The 15,460-nt window shown below is 37.8% G+C and overlaps 1 protein-coding gene across 1 annotated transcript in view; it reads left to right on the top strand.

Moving 5' to 3' along the window:
• Nucleotides 1–254: 254 nt before the first annotated feature.
• Nucleotides 255–15,460, top strand: part of Bub1 (Bub1 kinase) — a 70,130-nt gene continuing 54,924 nt past the window's right edge. The window contains exons 1-2 of the mRNA XM_067766517.1: nt 255–1,513; nt 1,567–2,499. Of these exons, the coding sequence (XP_067622618.1) occupies nt 632–1,513; nt 1,567–2,499 (1,815 nt within the window). The 5' untranslated portion in view covers nt 255–631. The remainder of the gene's footprint in view (nt 1,514–1,566; nt 2,500–15,460) is intronic.

A 15,460-nucleotide genomic window follows, 5' to 3' on the forward strand; every position in this document is an offset into this window, starting at 1 on the left:
CCTCGTGTGTAAATGGATATAATTTTACACCTTATAAGTTTATATGCTTTCATGAGTCCCCCTAGGGTCTTTTATTTTGTCGATATCGCTGTGTCTATTAAGCGTCTATAAACTACGCCCCGTTTGCATTTTCCCTATGAACATTAGAAACTTTGTTGTGACGCGGCTATAAAGTACTGTACGGCAAAGTACTGTTTTGATTTACTCTGTATTACTCTGTGTCCGCCATTTTCAACTGGTGCTAAGATTTCAGTGTTGCATTGCTGTTTTACTTGTGTAAACGGTTGGGAAATCGTTGAAGTTATTTGTTTTCATTTAAGAAATGACGGAACTTTATCAAATTAACTTGAATTAATTATTGCTCAATTATATCTGGCAAATGATAAAGTTTTTATAATTGTGCATCTTATTGCCATTTCACATTAATAATACTACAGCAACCCTGACGCAAACGTCAAATGCTTACATCTTCAGGTGCAAACTTGCACTAAAGTGAATTCTGTCTTCATTTATTTTCATTAGTAATATATTAGTGTAAAAATAAAAATAGTGAAAATCTGTGCAATTTATTACTTTTAAAATCGTTGTGTGAGCATTAAAAAAATTTATCTCACTGAGATAGTATTAGGCAATGATCAATTCCTGTGTGCCAGTGCCTGCATCTTCAGATCCAATGCATGGCTTCTTGAGAGACAAACAAGCCTGGGAGAATGCTATATCTATGTATCAAGGACCTGACCCACTAGATCATTGGTACAATTATATATGCTGGTATGAAAATCATTTACGCAGCGATCCAGCAAATAAATTTCGCGAAACGCTGGAAAGATGTTTGGCGTTATTCGAGCACAGTGATTTCTATAAACAAGATTTGAGAATGGTACGCCTTTGGTTAAAATATATCGAAATGCAAACACATCCATTACATTTCTATCAAGTACTATACCAACGAGGTGTTGGTAGACACGTTTCAGCGTTTTATATTGGTTGGGCCAATTACTATCAATCTATTCACGCACTTAAAGAAGCGGAATCAGTGTACAGTCTAGCGTTTCAAGAAAAAGCCCAGTCATTTGAAGAGCTCCATCATGCCCATAATAAGTTTTTGTATATGCAAGCTGCTAATGCCCAAATAGTAATTCATCAACAACCAAATGAGCAACTTCCAGAAAACCAAGTGGTCCACCATCAACAATCTCACACGATTCACTATCAGCAGGCAGGGCAATGTCAACTGCAACATATTCCTCATTCATCTTCGCAAACCCATCAGCAGTCCGAACCGCAACCCCAAGAATCTCCACAAATGACAACTCACGGCCACTCGGCGCAAACTCATAGCTACCACAGACAACAGACTCCGGCAGCTGCTACAGCTTCAAATTCTTATTACCAACCCCACGCGCATGGCAACATTCGGTTTCAACACGATCAATTATATGAGCAGCACATTTACCAAAGCCATTCAACAAATTTCCAAAATCAAACGGCTCAACCTGTTACTACAAATGAGGTTCGTTTTTATAAAGTACTATATCTTAATTTATAATATCTCTTATTTTACAGACTATCGAACCCACACAGTACAATAGTGGCTCAGAAGTCGCAGTTGAAGCAATACAAAATAAGGCGACTACAGCCAATAAGTGTGCAGAAAAATCGTCGCCTCCTTTCACTACTATAGAAACAGCACAAGTAAACGAAATTTCAACAAAAGAAGAAACAACAGCCTCTACTTCAGTACCCGTCACCGGCTGCAAATTGCCGCGTAAATTTGCTGTTTATTGTCGTAATAATTATGAGACTTGGAAGCCGGCACTTTTCCTGGAGGAACCCGAGGATCCAAACCGACGTTGTCATTATGCAAAACAGTCAGTATATCCGGGTACAGGCTTGGAATATAGCCCTGAAGAATTACGCGCAATAAAATACATAGCTCCTATTATGGATGTAAATCGTTTTGGACAAGGATCATATCAGGTTATAGAACAGGAAGTTAAAGCGGAAGATGCCGAGAATCAATTTCAAGAGTTACAGGAAATAGGTGTTGTACAACAGCTCCAACAATGTCCGAATAGTACTGCAAATGTTTCTACATCCGAAGAAAATGTCAATAATATATCGGAAATTAGTGCACATAATCATCGAAAAAGTACAAATGAACACGTTGCACGAAATGGTAGTGAGTCTATTAATCAGAATTACCAAGAAACAATTGCTTATACGCAAACGTACATTCAGCAACAACATAGTCATCGTATGCATCGTCAAATTCACAATCATAATCAAAATGAAAAACCTCGATCAATGCAACAAGAATGGCAAGCAAGAAGTGAATATGCAAACACTTTAGATGATTTAGAAGATCAAATTGAAGCCTCCACCATTCGGTTGGGAGAAAATAAAACTATAAAAATTAAATTCAAAAAAGAACGTCAGGTACATGGACACATGTTAAAAGGAAATAATTATGTAATCGAAGGAATATATTCGCAGGAGGTAAGTTATTTTGTCACTGCTTACTAAAGACACAAAAATTTAAATTTTTGATTGACACAAAGCTCCCGATTTATAAATCGGAAATGTGTTCCGCATTCTTTAACTGGCTCTTTAAGAATTAACAAGGCACCTCATACGAAATGGCTGCCTCGATCTCGAAAATAAATTCCTTCGCGATTCCCTGAAGAAAGATTTCTAAAAGCAATATCTGCAAATTTTTTTGAACATAGAAATATCTTAATGAAAACTACGAAATTATAAGAGCATTTATTTAAGATTGTTTCATCTTCATCATAAATTAAAGCTTTAAATAGAATCTAACAACATTCTTCGTCACAACACCTTTGCATATAGGAAAAACAAATCCACATCAATTTGCTTAAATCAAATGCTTCATCAAGTACACTGTCTAAAGAGCGATAAAAAAGACTATGCTCGTATGATATTTCCAATGCATACAATTGCGTTGACATCAACATTCTCAAACAAATTTTATTAAATTTACATATTGACAATCTCTATATTGATTGGATAATCAACTTTCTCTCTTACCGTATTTTAAAATTAGGTAGCCGCAGTATTGATATCCATAATGGACTACCTCACGGTAGTGTCTTATCGCCTGTTATTTTAACATTTGCACTTCCAAACTTCATGAATTAAGTGATCTCAATACATATATTTACCAGTTTGCTGACGACTTTCTATTTCTTTCTGCTCCAATCTTGAAGAGGCAACCTCCAATATGCAATCCAAACTTAATCTCTTTATTTCGAAATGCAACCAACTTAACTTAAACTTCAATCCCACCAAAACTCAAATAATGCACATCAAAAATGGTACAAGGAAAATAGTTGATATTTTCATAAACAATATCAAATTAAATCAAGTTTCAGAAATGAAAATTCTTGGATTAACCCTAAATAGTAAACTAAATAGCAAAGATCACTATAATTATACGATCCAAAATACTTCCTCAAATTTTAATTTTTTTAAATACCTTACTAATATTAAAGCAGCCTCATAAGGCTCTAAATATTTACAAATCTCTAGTTAGATCTAAAATTGTATATGCCTATACCATTACTGCAAACACATCTAAAACTACATTCAATAAAGTTTCGGTATTACAAAATAAAATTCTCAGAAGATGTCTTGGCTTGACCCCCTCTACGCCTATTCCAACTATGTATGCCCTTGCAAACGAATTACCCCCACAAGAGCGAGCCATATGGCTCTCTGCCAAAGAGCTTATCAAAATGTTTGCTAACAACGATCCCTTTCTTCATCTATAACTTCAAATACAAATGTAAATTGAAACTACTCAAAAATATACAGGCAATTCCAGAAAATTTTTGACTGTCTTGACACGATTGACCATTTTCCCAACACTACCAACATAAAAGAGTCAATAGCGCCGGAAACTGTGAAAGCTCATTATGCAGCTCTTCGGGAAAATTATCTCAGGGCCTACTTTCATATTATGTACACAGACACTTCACTTTCTGACCAAAATACTGGATGTGGCTTTCACAATTTATCCGATAAAACTGAACACTCATTCCACATTCCTCTCAAAGCTTCCTCTGTTTTTGGTGAACTCCTTGCCATTGAGGAAGCAATTGAAATTGCAACAACTAAGGAATATAGAAAAGTAGCCATTTTTACTGACAGCCTAGGAGCCTGCAACCTTTAAAAAAAAAAAAAAATAGCACAACCAATAGCATTGTAAACAGAATCAGGAAAAAGGTAGTTAATAGGAACATCGTTGTTGACATAATTTGGACTCCTAGCCATAAAGGTGTTCCCGGTAATGAAAAAGCTGATGAAATTGCTAAAAAAGCTACTGTAAATTCCATCAGCAAGAGCTGCAAACTCACTCTCAATGAAGCCGTCCGACAAATTAAAAATGACATTTATGACAAATGGTATAATGAATTTCGTATCTATTCTAATAATCATCCCAACTTATATGTCTCAATATTTCCATACCACAGAAATAACACCTGGTTCAAAAAACTCCCACTGCCACCTGCTAATATTAAAAGATTAAATAGGATTTTAACTGGGCATACGTATAAAAGTGTATCTTTACAAAATAAAAGCTTATAATACAAACCGCTGTATGTGCGGTCAAATTGATGATTATGAGCATCAAACCTTTCACTGTAGAGGGCTCATAAATACTCACAACAATTTCTCTTTGCTTCTAAATCACAATACCTTTGAAGAAATTTTAAAAGATAATAATATAGCCAAGATTACTCAACTATCTAATTTTCTACAAAAAGCCAACGTGAAATTTTAATGAAAAAAAAAATCATAAAAATATTTTATGGTCAACGTATCAAATTTTTAATTTATGTTTATCAAACCTAAACCACTAAGCCCAAGCCTATGCAATCCACTCATATTTGCAAAATCAAATTACGTTGCTGCTAGTAGTATTTTTAAACAATAATATCCAACTGCAATGGAGAAAAAAGAAAAATAAGAAATTCTCAATACATAAAACCAATTTCCTTGGTTTGACTTTTAACAAATGACCACATCAAATGCTTTTAAAAACTCATACAAAAATGACAAAATTGGTATCCAATTCAACTTGGACTCGTTTAACAACAAAAAGAATAAAATGGCAACATCACATCATCGTTGGCGTGTATAATCATAATCACAGCTGTTGAAAACTCAACAATCAATTACCTTAATATTTTCGGAATATAACCTGTTTTATGAGGATCTAAGAATCCCTACCACAGAAATCAAATCTCAAAAAAAAAAAAAAAACAAAAAGATTTAAATATAATTTTAAAGCAAATTTGGGCTCACAACAGAAATGTATAAAAAATTATAAATTTTCTCTAATATCAATAACAAAATCAATTGTATAAAGCAATATGAGCATGTCTCGCTAATTAAATACAGATAATAATAGTGAACAGCGGAAGCAATGCTTATAAAAGCTTTACTATAAATTCAATGTTGCTAACCTCTTGATAGCTCGCCTATAAACAAAGAGGAAATATTAGAGACCAATTGCATAGCGAGCAGCGTGGCATTCATATGGCTGTGTGGATAAAGGCATCTGCACACATTACACAGTATAAAGTATGAATGTTGGAGATTTCGAGTTCAATACTCAGATCCCGAGAAGCTAGCTGAGACGAAGTGAAATTCCGAAACATGTCCTAGTAACCACCGCCGTTTGTAAACTTTCTAATTTTTCATTTATATCAATGACAAGAACAATTATATAAAGCAATGGGGGCATGTCTCGTTACTACTTACAGGTTATTTTTTAATATGTATAATCAAAGCGTTTTTATGTGTTAAGAGCCGTAACTCGATACTTTGGCAAATTACTCAATGTTTTTTTTTCTTTCTCAGATATCTTTATAAAGATGCCTTCTATACATTTTCGTGGCGTATTTGTAAATAAATGACTGCATTAAATTAATGAATTAATTCTCTTTCCAAAAATCGCAATTACGCAAAGACACTACACCACATAAATATATAGGATGCAGTTAAAGAAAACCAAAACTTCCTTGAGAAAACATTCGGCATGAATTGGTTACTTTGTTGTTTCCAAAGTATCGGGAGATAGCCCTTACATAACAAATAAAAACTCTTTGATGGAATATAAAATGATTTCCACTTTCCCCTTTTTAACCTGCCTTTTGCTTGTTTTTTTGTTTATATTTTTTATACGTTTATAAAATTTAAGGCGCGATAACCTCCGAAGAGATCTAAGGCCGAGCTTCTCTTCCAATTTGCGTCGTGCTCCTCTTGATTTTCCCTACAAATTGGCCGGACGGGACCTACATGTTTTATGCCGACTCCGAACGGCATCTGCAAGGCAGATTAGTTTTTACTGAGAGCTTTTCATGGCAGAAATACACTCGGAGCGCTTGCCAAACACTGCCGAGCGGCGACCCCGCTTAGAAACATTTTTTTCTAATTGAAAAACCTTATTTCTAAAATTTTTGATGTTGCTTTGCCCGGGGTGCGAACCCAGGGCATACGGTGTGGTAGGCGGATCACGCTACCATCACACCACGGTGGCCGCCATTATTGCGAAATCTCGAATGGCCGTGTTGTCTTTGAAGCTAATTATATAGTGCTGTTGTTTCCCGGCCAACCCCGTTATCAATATAAACTATCGAACTATCGAAGAAGGCAGACTACCAAGGGAGACACCATTTACATCTGGGAAATGGACCCATATGGTCGATGTGCAAAAGTCTGAATGGGATCGGTAGTACGTCGGCAACATGTCTCCTTCTTAACTCCCTTAGAAGAAAAACCCTAAATCTTTCCAGCAACTCCACAATCGCAAGGTCGCGCTACACTGGCCACTTTAATACTGGACAGGCTTCCAATTCTCGTTCTCGGACTGTAACAAGATCCCTGATACTCCGATGGCACTTCGTCAGTGTGCACTTCGTGCTTTTAATAGGGTCAAATATAACTAATACAGGATGAGTCATTAAGCTATATTTAAGCTTCGTGAACGATTCCTCTTGCTCTTTGAACCACTAGTATTTTGCATTTCTTTTCAAAAAGCTTGCTAATGGCTTAGATATTATACTGCACCCTTCGACGAATGTCCAAAAATATCCGGTTAAGCCCAGAAATTGTCTAACTTTGGTTGTTGTTGTTGTCTAACTTTGGTCGTTGTGCATGGTTGAGGCCCTGAACTTGAGGGAAATCTTTGTATTTGTATTTATTAGTTTTCTCTTCGCCTGGTTGGATACCTTCTTCGCTTAAAATGTGTCCCAAGAACTAGATTATGGTTGCCATAAAGTTACACTTCGATGATCTCAATGTAAGTCCTGATTCTTTCACGGCTTGCATATATGCAGATCGATGTTTTGTGCTACAGTCTTCGTTGCGATTATGACTTCGTATACATAAGTAACAATTTGGTTTCGATGCTTTAGACCTCTTATCAACTTCATTACTGGTGGTAAAAATGCCGTATAATTTTTGCTTTCTTCCGTCAGTGTGCAGTAATTACTCTCCGACGATCGGCATCGGAAAATGCTCTTTCGCAGTTACAGCCTTGGGTGCCCTATAGTCGACACACATGCGATCTTCTGCATTCGACTTCTTAACCAGAATCACCGGTGCTGCATGCACTGACGAGCTCAGCCTGATAATTCGTTCAAGTAACTTATTTACGATTTTGGATAACGTTGGACGTTGGTATAGCGGTACCTGATACTGCCTTCCAGTCACTGGTTGGTCGGCGTTGATGATGATTTCCATCTGTGTAGTAGTGCATCGTCTCATATCGGACAGGTCCTCAGTAAAACAACTATCGTATTTCTGCGACACACATTTGACCTTTCGAAGGTCTACCTCGTTTAAAGCTTCGTTTATGTTAAAGGACAAATCTCGTCGTTGCTGAACCTCCGTGACGACAGAATCTATGGTTAAATTGAAACTTTCTTTGCATAATACATCCCAACCAATTACAATATCATATGTCAAACTTGTCTGCAACGATAAAGGGTTTAATACCGTAATTCTATCGATGACTAATTCTGCTATAACGAACTCGTTACTTGTTATAACAGCTCCACCAAATCCCTGGAGTTGTTTTGTAGACGGAAATCTTACCATGTCACTTGGAACGATTGATGCTGCTACTAATGATACGTCCTGTGTCGAGTAAACTTCTGAACTGCTTGCCAGTACGTGCAATATCTTTATTCGCTGTACTGACAATACGCTTGGAGTCGTCCACAAACTTAGCAACAGTTAGTCTTCCATTGTGACACGCCTGTGCATCGTGTCCTACCTTGTTGCACTTCGTACATATCGGCTTACGTTGTGGTTGTTGACGTTTTGACGCAATGTGTCGTTCGTACTGATTGCAATTGTAACATTTTAGTTGCTTTCTCTCATTCGTTGATCCGTTGTTATCTTTCTCGTCCGTTGTTGTTGTTGTTGTTGTAACAGTGCTTCGCCCCACCTAACAGCCGAGACCGATCACAAATTGTCATCAATATCCTCTAACGGGAGTCCAAGGAAACTTGCTGTTTCAACAGGGGTGGACCATAATGAAAGGGGTGTTAGAGGCGTTGGTTCCACATTACAATTAAAGAGATGGTTGGTGTCATGTGGGGACACATTGCAAGCGGGGCATATATTTTGTATGTCGGGGTTGATTCTGGATAGGTAAGAGTTTACCCTGTTACAGTATCCAGAACGAAGTTGAGCAAGAGTGACACGCGTTTCGCTGGGGAGTATGCGTTCCTCTTCCACAAGTTTTGGGTACTTTTCTTTGAGTACTGGATTCACCGGGCAATTCCTGACATAAAGGTCCGACGCCTGTTTGTGGAGTTCACCAAGGGCTGCTTGTGTTTTTTTGTTTCATACGGCTGGGTTCTCAGGTGCCGTATTTCCTCAAATAGCTTACGGAGATGACTCCTTATGCCCCTAGGCGGTGGTGGCTCATCAATCAGATGTCTGTTTGGATGCCCAGGTTTCTGGGTGTTCAACAGGAACTCTTTGGTTAGCATCTCATTTCTCTTCCTGATGGGGAGTATTCTCGCCTCATTATGTAGATGGTGTTCTGCGGACATAAGAAGGCAGCCCGTGGCGATTCTGAGAGCAGTATTTTGGCAGGCCTGTAGCTTGCTCCAGTGGGTAATTTTTAGGCTTGGCGACCATATGGTTGACGCGTAGCACGTAAACGGCTGGCCAATTGCTTTGTATGTAGTAATGAGCGTTTCTTTATCTTTTCCCCAGGTACTGCCAACAAGGGATTTGAGGATTTTATTACGGCTCTGGATTTTCGGAACAATTGCGGCTGCGTGCGTCCATGTTGTAAATAAGGTGGAAGATTTAGTCGGTGATAATGCCAGGTTTCGCGAGGCGAAAAAACTGGAGAGATCAGGGAGGTAGCCGTTTATTCTGTTGCAGAGCTCATGGATCTGAGGGCCTGTGCCTGTGGCCATTATTGTACAGTCATCGGCGTATGAAACGATAGTGACTCCTTCTGGTGGTGAAGGTAGCTTAAATATGTAGAAATTAAACAAAAGTGGGGATAGGATACCACCCTGTGGCACCCCTTGTTTAATTCTTCTTGGTTTCGATGTTTCGTTTCTAAATTGCACCGATGCCTGCCGACCACGCAGATAATTTGCGGTCCACCTTTTAAGACATGGGGGGAAGGGTAGACCCTTCCAGGTCTTGCAGTAACGTGCCATGGTTGACCGTATCAAAAGCTTTTGATAGGTCTAGCGCTACGAGTACTGTTCTATGGTGGGGGTTTTGATTTAAACCGCCATTTATCTGGGTGCTGATGGCATTTAGCGCGGTGGTGGTGCTATGGAGTTTCCAGAAGCCATGCTGATGAGAGGCTAGCTGCAAATTTGCTTGGAAGTAGGGGAGCAAAATGGCTTCAAGCGTCTTTGCTACTGGCGATAGGAGAGATATCGGACGATACGACTCTCCTATGTTAGCTGGTTTCCCAGGCTTTAGCAGTGGGACCCCCTTGGCCATTTTCCATTTTTCGGGTATGACAAAGGTGGAAAGAGACAGGTTGAAGACATGTGCTAAGTATTTGAAACCCTCTTTCCCTAGGCTTTTAAGCATCGGCATGGCTATGCCGTCTGGGTCCACTGCTTTGAATGGTTTAGCGTGACCGATGGCATCTTCAACCTCTGTGGTGGTGATGGTAATTGGTGACGCACTGAATTTATGTTTATGTGCGCGTCTGTTGGCCCTCCGTCTATCTTTGTCGACCGTAGAATGCATTACGTATTGACGGCAGAAAGCGCTCGCGCATTTTTCCGAGTCCGACAGCACTTTATCGCCGAAGGCGATGGAAACTTTGTCATTGTGCTTAGACGGATTCGATAGGGACTTTACGGTGGACCAAATTTTACCCACACCATTTCGCCCGCTTGTGTTCATCCACAAGCAATCTGATGCGTTGGTTTATGTCCCTTATTTGGGGGTCGCCTGGGTCGGGCTGTCTTATAAGGTCACGTTCTCTCGCTAAATTTGCGGCCTCCGCCGGGAAGTGAGGCCGAATTTCGGGAATTCTCCCGGCGGGAATGAAACGTGCCGAGGCGGATTCGATGACCTTGCGGAAAGCACGCTCCCCTTGGCGGGCATCAGTCGGGATAGGGAGGGCAGCAAAGAGGTTGTCTGTAAAAGATTTGTATTCCTCCCACTTTCCTTTTTTAAAGTTTATGAAAGTGCGTTTTTCTGTAACAGTGAAGTCGGCGGTACGCTCGAACGAAATAAGTATAGGCAGATGGTCGGATGCCAATGTTACCATCGGCTGACAGTTGACGCAGTTTACGAGTTCTGCGCTCACGATTGAGATATCCGGCGAACTGTGACAGCTTCCTACCATAAGTGTGGGGCGTCTCCGTTTATTGTGCAGAAAGTCGTTTCTTCTATTTGATCCGCCAACATCTCACCCCTACTCCGCCCGCAAGTTTGAATGCCATAGATCGTGATGGGCATTAAAGTCGCCTAAGATAATGCGATTGTTGCCAGTGAGTAAGGCGCTAATATTAGGGCGGTATCCACTGGGGCAACAAGTGGCAGGAGGGATGTAGATGTTGATGATTTCTAGGTTTGCATCGCCTGACCGGACATATAGGCCTTGACGTTCTAAGACATTGTCCCTGCGGTCGATGCCAGGATCAAATAGATGATATTGCACAGAGTGGTGTATAATAAACGCGAGGCCGCCTCCATTTCCGCTCATGCGATCTTTTCTGACATTATACCCAGAACAGGTTTGCAGTGCAGTTAGTCTCTTGAATCGCGTAAACAATTTATTTATTTATTATTGTAGTCCCCGATGACGATCTCCGCTCCCCAGCGGGTTAGGGGGTCAGAATATACCCGCGGTAGGTATGCCTGTCGTAAGAGGCGACTAAAATACCAGATTCAAGGGTTGTGTAGTGCAACCCTTCAGGTTGCCAGCGCAATATATAGCTTCTCCAAACCCCATTGTCAACCTCACCTATCCGCGGCGAATCCTGTTTCACTAACAGACGAGGCTCTGGTGACTCCAAGCTCCTCATGGAAGTTGGGGGTGGGGAGGGAGGGATGGCCTGAAGGTTTAACGTGGTCATATAAATCGTTCCCAAGATGGTCGGACTAGCACCTTAATGGTGCTGTGTTACCGGAGCGTACCGGATCTGTATCCGGCAAAGGACCATCACATCGATAACACTCCACACAACCTTATCGCTACAAAAACAACAACAACTTGTTTAATTTATTGACCTAGAGCCAGTTTGAAGAAATAATTTATATTTAATATTTTACTAAATTTGTAAACTCCTTCTTCAATTTAGTTAAAATGTTTCATTCTCCACGACACAATACACACACTTCAGAATTAGTAAATCCGTATGCAAATCAAAATAATTGTGAAATTTGTGCTACATCTGTCAAACTTCCACAATTTTGGACTAGTTGTTCAGAAGCGTAGTTTATACACGCTGAAACACAATTTAGCACCAAAAATATAATCCAAGAGAATAACAAATACGAACACATTATAACAGCACTTCCACAAGACGTAATAGTAACAATTTTAGATTTTATCCAAAACCCTCCCCTCACTAACAAGTTTAGTGAACTCAAAAAAATTTTAATAGAAAGACATTCTCTTAGTGAAAATTCAAAGCTTGACAAAATCTTAAATGATTCTGAAATGGGTGATCGCAAGTCCTCTGAATTTTAGCGGTCATAAATTTTGTTAGCCGGTTCAAATTTTAGTGAAAATATTTTAAAGAGAATTTCGTTGAGAAAATTTCCCAAAAATTTAAATGCAATTTTGGCTAGCTCAAGTTCTAATAATATTAATGAATTAGTAAAATTAGCGGATAACATTTTTGAAGTTATGAATAAAAAAAAAGTTTTCTCAGTAAATACAATATCAGATACAAAAGCTCAAAATTCAGTTATTGAAAATCTAGTTAAAACCACTTCTTTAATGTGTGAAAGTTTTCAGAAACTTTATTTGGAGTTAGCAGAAATTAAAACAGAAGTGTATAGGAATAAATCTAGGTCGCGTTCTAATTCTAGGAATAATTTAGGAATTCTTTTAGGCATCGTTCTTTTTCGCGTAATAATCCAAATTGGTTGTGTAGATTTCACTACAAATTTGGAAATAATGCTAGAAGTTTTGTTCAACACGTTGTTCTTATAACAAAAACAAAGATTGAACAAACTAAATTCTTCCGTTGTTGCAGCGACGAACAACGGAAATTTAGAATTTTCGACGCATCGCTTATTTATTTTTGATAGAGAAAACAAACAAAAATTTTTAATTGATAGTGGAGCCGAAATTTCGGTATTACCCGCGTCTAAATTTCCTCATACGAAACGTTCAGACATAATTCTCACTGCAGCTAATGGCTCAACAATTGCCACTTGCGGGAAAAGGCTTTTAAACGTAAATTTAGGTTTAAGGCGTGAATTTCCCTTTACATCTTTGATTGCGGATATATACCAAGCCAATAATTGGCGCTGATTTTCTTTGTAAATATGGTCTTCTTATAGACATTAAACATAAACGTTTAGTAGATCCATTAACCAATCTCTCAGTTAATACAGTATCCTACTTTTGTGATATTCCATTACCTAAATTATTTGTCGTTGACAATAAATTTACAAAATTATTAAAAGAGTTTCCGTCACTTATTTCAGAGCCAGATTATACTAAACCTGTTAAACATACAACAGTTCATCGACTTGTAACAGAAGGTAGTCTTCCATTTTCTAAGCCCAGGCGCTTAGATCCGGTAAAATACAAAGTCGCGACCACTTCACCTTGTACCTAAAAAAGAGTTGAATGATTGGCGTCCATGTGGTGATTTTAGAAGATTGAATATTGTAACTGTTCCTCATCGTTATCCCTTACCTCGCATTCATGATTTTAATATGAACCTTCATAATAAAAATATATTTTCAAAATTAGATTTAGTTAGGGCATATCACCAAATTCCTATGGCTGAAGAAGATATTTCTAAAACTGCTATTACAACTCCTTTCGGTATGTTTGAATTCATGAGAATGCCTTTCGGACTTAGAAATTCTGCACAAACCTTTCAAAGATTCATAAATGAGGTAGTAGGTGACTTAGATTTTGTATATGCTTACATCGACGACTTACTTATTGCAAGTGAAGACGAAGAACAACATTTTAAAGATTTACGTATCCTTTTCAACGCCTTACAAAGTACGGTTTAACCATTAAACCAAGTAAATGTACTTTTGGTGTAACAAATATAGTTTTTTTAGGACATAACATTTCTGGAACAGGTATTCGACCTTCCGATGTGAAAGTATCAGCTATTCGCAATTTCGAACGTCCAAAATCAGTTAAACAGGCACAGAAATTTATTGGTATGGTAAATTATTATCATAGATACATTCCAAAATTAGCAAAATTTACAAACAAAATTTACGATCTAATTAACAAAGAAGTAAGAAAATCTTTGGTATGGGACGAGAATTCGAATGAAGCTTTTGAATGCATTAAAGATAAATTTACATCTACGATATTGTTAAATAATTTTAACAAAGATGCTAAATTATCTTTAACAGTAGATGCATCTAACACAGCGATTGGGGGCGTTATACAACAAAATTACAATAGTAAAATTGAACCCATTGCATTCTTTTCTAAAAAACTTTCTCCAACTGAAATTAAATATAGTGCTTTTGATAGGGAGTTATTAGCGATTTACTTAAATATAAAACCTTTTAGATATCTTTTGGAAGGACGACAATTTACAGTTTATACGGACCATAAACCTTTGACCACTGCTTTAAATTCAAAAACAGAACGAGGTCCTAGACAAACGAGACACTTGGAATTTATAGCACAATTTACTGATGACATACAATACATTAAAGGAGAATCCAATGTTGTAGCAGATACGCTATCTAGAGCTTTTGAGGTTAATGCAATATATAATACAGAACTGAATTTTAAAATTTTACAAACTGAACAACAAAAAGATGATGACTTTAATCAACTTGTATCTGATTCTCAATATCTAAATTTAAAACTAATTAGTATTCCCATTTTAAATTTTAATATTTGGTGTGAAATTTCAGGAGAAACTCCTAGGCCATTTGTACCGAGTAATTGGCGAAAGACAGTATTTGATATTTAACATGGAATAGCACATCCGGGTACAAGAACTACACGACGGCTCATAGTTAAAAAATATTATTGGCCTAATATGAATAAGGATATTAATATTTGGTCAAAAGAGTGTCTTAATTGTCAAAAGTCTAAAGTTTATCGTCATACAAAATCCCCTGTTGTCAAAATTCAAATTCCCAAGAATAGATTTGAACACATCCATTTAGATATAGTTGGACCATTACCTATTTCAAAAGGACATCGCTATATTTTAACGATTATTGAAAGATTTACTCGTTGGCCTGAGGCATATGCATTAAAAGATATTTCAGCAACTACAATTGCAAATAAGTTTTTTAGAGAATATATTTCTCGGTTTGGAGTTCCGTTAAAGATAACAACTGATCAAGGTAGCCAATTTACATCGAAATTGTTTTCAGAGTTAACTATATTACTTGGTAGTCACCAAATTACAACATCCGCATATCACCCTCAAGGAAATGGTATGGTTGAAAGGTTTCTTAGACAATTAAAGACTACTATAATAGCTAGAGAGGACACAAATAATTGGTATGACGAGTTACCTGTGATATTACTTGGTTTGCGATCTATTTACAAAGAAGATATTTCGGCTACACCAGCGGAAATGGTTTTCGGTCAGAATTTACGTTTGCCAGGGGAACTTGTTGTGCCATCAGCTAAAAATTTCTCATCAACTGAAATTTTAAGTAATTTACGTGAACATTTTCGAAATGTTAGATCAAATTTAAGTCATCATAAAGATTCTGATACTGGAATTTACGTTCCAAAAGATCT

Source organism: Eurosta solidaginis, chromosome 2 (assembly GCF_040869045.1).
Source record: "Eurosta solidaginis isolate ZX-2024a chromosome 2, ASM4086904v1, whole genome shotgun sequence".
Taxonomy (NCBI): Eukaryota; Metazoa; Arthropoda; class Insecta; order Diptera; family Tephritidae; genus Eurosta; species Eurosta solidaginis.